General features: G+C 54.3%; 1 protein-coding gene across 1 annotated transcript in view; it reads left to right on the plus strand.

The window, feature by feature from the left end:
• Nucleotides 1–958: 958 nt before the first annotated feature.
• adcy3a (adenylate cyclase 3a) overlaps nt 959–7,500 on the plus strand; it is a 53,771-nt gene continuing 47,229 nt past the window's right edge. The window contains exons 1-2 of the mRNA XM_052012672.1: nt 959–1,087; nt 2,533–2,660. Coding sequence (XP_051868632.1) covers nt 2,632–2,660 — 29 coding nt within the window. The 5' untranslated portion in view covers nt 959–1,087; nt 2,533–2,631. The remainder of the gene's footprint in view (nt 1,088–2,532; nt 2,661–7,500) is intronic.

The raw sequence follows: 7,500 nt of genomic DNA on the forward strand, positions 1-7,500 counted from the left end.
GGAGTGACGGGCAGTGGGGGGAGTGACGGGGAGTGACGGGGAGTGGGGGGAATGACGGGAGAGTGACGGGGAGTGGGGGGAGTGACGGAGAGTGATGAGGATTTGGGGGAGTGACGGGGAGTTGGGGGAGTGACGGGGAGTGGGGGAAGTGACGTGGAGTGGGGGGAGTGACGGGGACTGGGGGGAGTGACGGGAAGTGACGGGAGTGGGGCAGTGACGGGGAGTGTGGGGGAGTGACGGGGAGTGGGGGGAGTGACGGGGACTGGGGGGAGTGACGGGGAGTGGGGGGAGTGACGGGAAGTGACGGGGAGTTGGGGGAGTGACGGGAGAGTGAGGGGAGAGTATGGGGTGTGACGGGGAGTGGGGGGAGTGACAGGGAGTGAGGGGAGAGTGACGGGGAGTGGGGAGAGTGACGGGGAGTGGGGAGAGTGACGGGGAGTGGGGGGAGTGACGGGAAGTGGGGGGAGTGACGGGGAGTGGGGGGAGTGACGAGGAGTGGGGAGAGTGACGGGGAGTGGGGGGAGTGACGGAGAGTGGGGGGAGTGACGCAGAGTGACGGGGAGTTGGGGGAGTGACGGGGAGTGGGGGGAGTGACGGGGAGTGGGGAGAGTGACGGGGAGTGGGGGGAGTGACGGGAAGTGACAGGGGAGTGTGGGGGAGTGACGGGGAGTGGGGGGAGTGACGGGAGTGGGGGGAGTGACGGGGAGTGGGGGGAGTGACGGGAAGTGACAGGGGAGTGTGGGGGAGTGACGGGGAGTGGGGGGAGTGACGGGAAGTGACGGGAGTGGGGGGAGTGACGGGGAGTGGGGGGGAGTGACGGGGAGTTGGGGGGAGTGAGGAGCGTGAAGGGGAGTGGGGGGAGTGACGGGGAGAGTGACGGGGAGTGGGGGGAGTGACAGGGAGTGGGGGGAGTGACGGGAGAGTGAGGGGAGAGTATGGGGAGTGGGGGGAGTGACCGCTTCCTCTCTCGGGCAGCATCCTTTTCGCCGACATTGTGGGCTTCACCCAGCTGTCCTCGAGCTGCACGGCGCAGGAACTGGTCAAACTCCTCAACGAGCTCTTCGCCGGATTCGACAAACTGGCTGCGGTGAGTCGTGTCCCGGGGAGCTCACACCCGCCCCGACACACCTATCCTGACACACCCGCCCGGACACACCCACCGTCACTGACCCCTCTCACTGATCGACCTCTCTGACCCCTCTCACTGACTGCCCTCACTGACCCATCTCACTGACCACCCTCACTGACACTTCTCGCTGACCCGTCTCACTGACCCCTCTCACTGACTGCTCTCACGACCCCCTCTCACTGCCCGCCCTTACTGACCGACCTCACTGAACCCCCTCACTGATTGTCCTCACTGAACCCTCTCACTGACCCCTCTCACTTACCCCTCGCACTGACCGCCCTCACTGACCCCTTTCACTGACCGCCCCCACTGACCCCTCTGACTGACCTCTCACTGACCGCTGTCACTGACCCCTCTCACTGACCCCTCTCACTGACCCCTCTCTGACCGTCCTCACTGTCCGCCCTCACTGACCCCTCTCACTGACCCCTCTCTGACCGTCCTCACTGCCCGCCCTCACTGACTCCTCTCACTGACCCCTCTCTGACCGTCCTCACTGCCCGCCTTCACTGACCCCTCTCACTGCCCGCCCTCACTGCCCGCCCTCACTGACCCCTCTCACTGACCCCTCTCACTGACCCCTCTCTGACCGTCCTCACTGACCGCCTTCACTGACCCCTCTCACTGACCCCTCTCTGACCGTCCTCACTGCCCGCCTTCACTGACCCCTCTCACTGCCCGCCCTCACTGACCCCTCTCTGACCCCTCTCACTGACCACCTTCACTGACACCTCTCACTGCCCACACTCACTGACCCCTCTCACTGACCACCTTCACTGACCCCTCTCACTGCCCGCCCTCACTGACTGCTTTCACTGACCGCTCTCACTCCCCACCCTCACTGACCCCTCTCACTGCCCGCCCCACCCTCACTGACTCCTCTCACTGACCCCTCTCTGACCGTCCTCACTGCCCGCCTTCACTGACCCCTCTCACTGCCCGCCCTCACTGCCCGCCCTCACTGCCCGCCCTCACTGACCCCTCTCACTGACCCCTCTCACTGACCCCTCTCACTGACCCCTCTCTGACCGTCCTCACTGACCGCCTTCACTGACCCCTCTCACTGACCCCTCTCTGACCGTCCTCACTGCCCGCCTTCACTGACCCCTCTCACTGCCCGCCCTCACTGACCCCTCTCTGACCCCTCTCACTGACCACCTTCACTGACACCTCTCACTGCCCACACTCACTGACCCCTCTCACTGACCACCTTCACTGACCCCTCTCACTGCACGCCCTCACTGACTGCTTTCACTGACTGCTCTCACTCCCCACCCTCACTGACCCCTCTCACTGCCCGCCCCACCCTCACTGACCCCTCTCACTGCCCGCCCTCACTGACTGCCCTCACTGACCGCTTCAGAGAACACTGCCGGTGTTGTGACCAGTTGTCTGTTGACCAGAGGTACCACCAGCTGCGCATCAAGATCTTGGGCGACTGCTACTACTGCATCTGTGGCCTGCCGGACTCACGGACGGACCACGCAGCCTGCTCCATATACATGGGCCTCGCCATGGTGGACGCCATCTCGTGAGTATCCACACCCACCCCTCCCAACCGTCCGACCCGTAAACAACCCCGGTCTGACCCAGAGTTGTGGGTGTGGATTCGGCTCTGTTGTGTGGGTGTGAGGTCGGTGGGCTGGGAATGTGGGGGGGGCAGTGTGTGTGTGAGTGTGATTGGTTGTGTAAGTGTGCAGGTTTCGTTGGTTTCGTTTCGGCAGGCGTCTGGACTTCGGAACAGATAAGTTTTTTTGTAAGTTTTTTTATAATATGTAAGTTTTTTTGATAAATTCTCATCAGGAATAGTGGGGACTGGACTGCGCAGGTGCGTGACGTCAGCAGGCGCGGCGCAGGCAGTTTAAAAAGCAAACCACCATATCCAGCGGGCAGCGTCGGAGCGGGCAGCGGAGTGAGAGGGAGCAGAGTGTTTTGGGCTTTGGCTCAACAGGCTTAGGCGTCAAGGGGCGAGGAAAGGGAGGTGACTTGAGTTACGGAAGGGGTATGAGTGCAGTTTCCTGTACTCTGTGTCAGATGTGGGAGTTCCTGGAGTCTCCCTGCCTCCAGGAGGGCTACATCTGCGCCCGGTGTGTTCAGCTGCAGCTCCTGAGGGACCGTGTTAGGGAACTGGAGATGCAGCTCGATGACCTTCGTCTGGTTAGGGAGAATGAGGAGGTGATAGAAAGGAGTTATAGGCAGGTGGTCACACCAGGGCCACAGGAGGCAGGCAAGTGGGTCACAGGAGGGGGAAGGGGAAGAGTCAGGTACTAGAGAGTACCCCTGTGGCTGTACCCCTTGACAATAAGTACTCCTGCTTGAGTACTGTTGGGGGGGACAGCCTACTTGCAGGAAGCAACAGCGGCAGTGTCTCTGGCACAGAGTCCGGCCCTGTGGCTCAGAAGGGTAGGGAAGGAGAGAGGAGGGCACTAGTGTGGGGGACTCTATAGTTAGATGGGCAGACAGGCAATTCTTGGAACTTTGCCTCCCAGTTGCCAGGGTCCGGGACGTTTCAGATCGCGTCCAAGATATCCTGCAGAGGGAAGGAGAACAGCCAGAGGTCGTGGTACATATTGGTACCAACGACAGAGGCAGGGAAAGGAATGAGGTCCTGAAAAGAGACTATAGGGAGTTAGGAAGGAAGTTGAGAAGCAGGACCTCAAAGGTAGTAATTTCTGGATTACTGCCTGTGCTAAGCGACAGTGGGTATAGGAACAGAATGAGGAGGAGGTTAAATGCATGGCTGAGGGATTGGAGTAAGGAGCAGGGATTCAGATTTCTGGATCATTGGGGCCTCTTTTGGGGCAGGTATGACCTGTTCAAAGAGGACGGGTTGCACTTGACTCCCAGGGGGACCAATATCCTGGTGGGGAGGTTTGCTCAGGCTACTGGGGGGAGTTTAAACTAGAATTATTGGGGGGTGGGATCTGAACTGGAGAGACTGGGGAAGAGGTGTTTGGCTCTCAAATAGAGAAGGCCAGTAGTAGGTACGAGAGGGAGGATAGGCAGGTGATAGAGAAGGGACGTGCTCAGACAGGTTTGAGATGTGTCTATTTTAACACAAGGACTATTGTGAACAAGGCGGATGAGCTTAGAGCTTGGATAAATACTTGGAGCTATGATGTGGTGGCCATTACAGAGACTTGGATGGCTCCGGAACTGGAATGGTTGCTTCAAGTGTCGGGTTTCAGATGTTTAAGAAAGGACAGGGGAGGAGGCAAAAGAGATGGGGGAGTGGCACTGTTTATCAGAGATAGCGTCACGGCTGCGGAGAAGGTGGACGTCATGGAGGGACTGTCTACGGAGTCTCTATGGGTGGAGGTTAGGAACAGGAAGGGTATTGGTATTGGTTTATTATTGTCACTTGTACCGAGATACAGTGAAAAACTTGTCTTATAAACCGATCTTACAGGTCAATTCATTACACAGTGCAGTTACATCAAGTTAGTACAGAGTGCATTGACATAGTACGGGTAAAAACAATGACAGTACAGAGTAAAGTGTCACAGCTACAGAGAAAGTGCAGTGCAATAAGGTGCAAGGTAACAACAAGGTAGATCGTGAGGTCATAGTCCATCTCATTGTATAAGGGAACTGTTTGATAGTGTCTTATCACTGTGCGGTAGAAGCTGCCCTTGTGGTACGTGCCCTCAGGCTCCTGTATCTTCTACCTGATGGAAGAGGAGAGAAAAGAGAATGTCCCGGGTGGGTGGGGTCTTTGATTATGCTGGCTGCTTCACCAAGACAATGAGAGGTAAAGACAGTCAAAGGAAGGGAGACTGGTGTCCGTAATGCGCTGGGCTGTGTCCACAACTCTCTGCAACTTCTTGCGATCTTGGGCAGAGCAGTTGCCGTACCAAGCCGTGATACATCCTGATAGGATGCTTTCTATGGTGCATCTGTAAAAGTTGGTGAGAGTCAAAGGGGACAAACCAAATTTCTTTAGCCTCCTGAGGAAGTAGAGGCGCTGGTGAGCTTTCTTGGCCATGGCATCCACGTGGTTCGTCCAGGACAGGTTGTTGATGATGTTCACTCCCAGGAACTTGAAGCTGTCAACCCTCTTGACCTCAGCACCAGTGATGTAGACAGGTGCATGTACACCGCCCCCTTTCCTGAAGTCAATGACCAGCTCTTTTGTTTTGTAGATATTGAGGGAAAGGTTGTTGTCATGACACCCTTTACTTGATCAATAACTTTACTGGGTGTTTTTTATAGGCCGCCCAATAGTAACAAGGATATTGAGGAGCAGATAGGGAAGCAGATCCTAGAAAGGTGTGATAATAACAGAGTTGTTGTGATGGGAGATTTTAATTTCCCAAACATCGATTGGCATCTCCAGACAGTGAGGGGTTTAGATGGGGTGGAGTTTGTTAAGTGTGTTCAGGAAGGATTCTTGACACAGTATGTAGATAGACCTACAAGAGGAGAGGCTGTGCTTGATTTGATATTGGGAAATGAACCTGGTCAGGTGTCAGATCTCTCAGTGGGAGAGTATCTTGGAGATAGTGATCATAATTCTACCTCCTTTACGATAGCACTGGAGAGAGATAGGAACAGACAGATTAGAAAGGCGTTTTCTTGGAGTAAAGGGAATTATGAGGCTCTCAGGCAGGAAATTGGAAGATTAAATTGGATACAGATGTTCTCTGGGAAAAGTACGGAAGATATGTGGCAAATATTCAGGGGATATTTGTGTGGAGTTCTGCATAGACATGTTCCGATGAGGCAGGGGAGTCACGAGAGGATACAGGAACCGTGGTGTACCAAGGCTATAATAAATCTAGTCAAAAGGTAAAGAAAAGCTTACAAAAGGTCCAGAGAGCTAGGTAATGTTAGAGATCTGGAGGAGTACAAGGCTTACAGGAAGGAGCTTAAGGAGGAAATTAGGAGAGCCAGAAGGGGACATGAGAAGGCCTTGGTGGGCAGGATTAAGGAAAACCCCAAGGCGTTCTACAAGTATGTGAAGAGTAAGAGGATGAGATGCGAAAGGATAGGGTCTATCAAGTGCAGCAGTGGGAAAGTGTGTATGGATCCGGAAGAAATAGCGGAGGTACTTAATGAATACTTTACATCAGTATTCACCACGGAAAAGATCTGGGGGATTGTGGTGGGGACTTGCAGTGGCCTGAAAAGCTTGAGCATGTAGATATTAGGAAAGAGGTGGTGCTGAAACTTTTGGAAAGCATCAAGTTGGATAAGTCGCCGGGACCGCATGAGATGTACCCCAGGCTGCTGTGGGAGGCGAGGGAAGAGATTGCGGAGCCTCTGACGATGATCTTTGCATCATCGATGGAGACGGGAGAGGTTCCGGGAGATTGGAGGCGTGCAGATGTTGTTCCCTTATTCAAGAAAGGGAGTAGAGATAGCCCAGGAAATTACAGACCGATGAGTCTTACCTCAGTGGTTGGTAAGCTGATGGGGAAGATCCTGAGAGGCAGGATTTATGAACATTTGGAGAGGTATAATATGATTAGGAATAGTCAGCATGGCTTTGTCAAGGGCAGGTCCTACCTTACGAGCCTGATTGAATTTTTTAAGCATGTGTTTAAACACATCGATGAAGGAAGAGCAGTAGATGTAGTGTATATGGATTTCAGCAAGGCATTTGATATGGTACCCCATGCAAGGCTTATTGAGAAAGTAAGGAGGCATGGAATCCAAGGGACAATAAAATGTGGATCCAGAACTGGCTGGCCCACAGAAGGCAAAGAGTGGTTGTTGAAGGGTCGTATTCTGAGTGGAGGTCGGTGACCAGTGGTGTACCTCAGGGATCTGTTCTGGGACCCTTACGCTTTGTGATTTTTATAAATAACCTGGATGAGGAAGTGGAGGGGTGGGTTAGCAAGTTTGCGGATGACACAAAGGTTGGGGGTGTTGTGGATAGTTTGGAGGGCTGTCAGAGGTTACAGAGGGACATAGATAGGATGCAAAGTTGGGCTGAGAAGTGGCAGATGCAGTTCAACCCAGATAAGTGTGAAGTGGTTCATTTTGGTAGGTCAAATATGATGGCAGAATATAGTTTTAATGGTAGGACTCTTGGCAGTGTGGAGGATCAGAGGGATCTTGGGATCCGAGTCCATAGGACGCTCAAAGCAGCTAGACAGGTTGACTCTCTGGTTAAGAAGGCCTATGGTGTGTTGTCCTTCATCACTCGTGGAATTGAATTTAGGAGCTGAGAGATATTGTTGCAGCTATATAGGTCCCTGGTCAGACCCCACTTGGAGTACTGTGCTCAGTTCTGGTCGCCTCACTACAGGAAGGATGTGGAACATAGAAAGTGTGCAGAGGAGATTTACAAGGATGCTGCCTGGAATGCGGAGCATGCCTTATGAAAGCAGGTTGAGGGAACTCGGCCTTTTCTCCTTGGAGAGACG

This window comes from Pristis pectinata, chromosome 3 (assembly GCF_009764475.1).
Source record: "Pristis pectinata isolate sPriPec2 chromosome 3, sPriPec2.1.pri, whole genome shotgun sequence".
NCBI classification, from domain to species: domain Eukaryota; kingdom Metazoa; phylum Chordata; class Chondrichthyes; order Rhinopristiformes; family Pristidae; genus Pristis; species Pristis pectinata.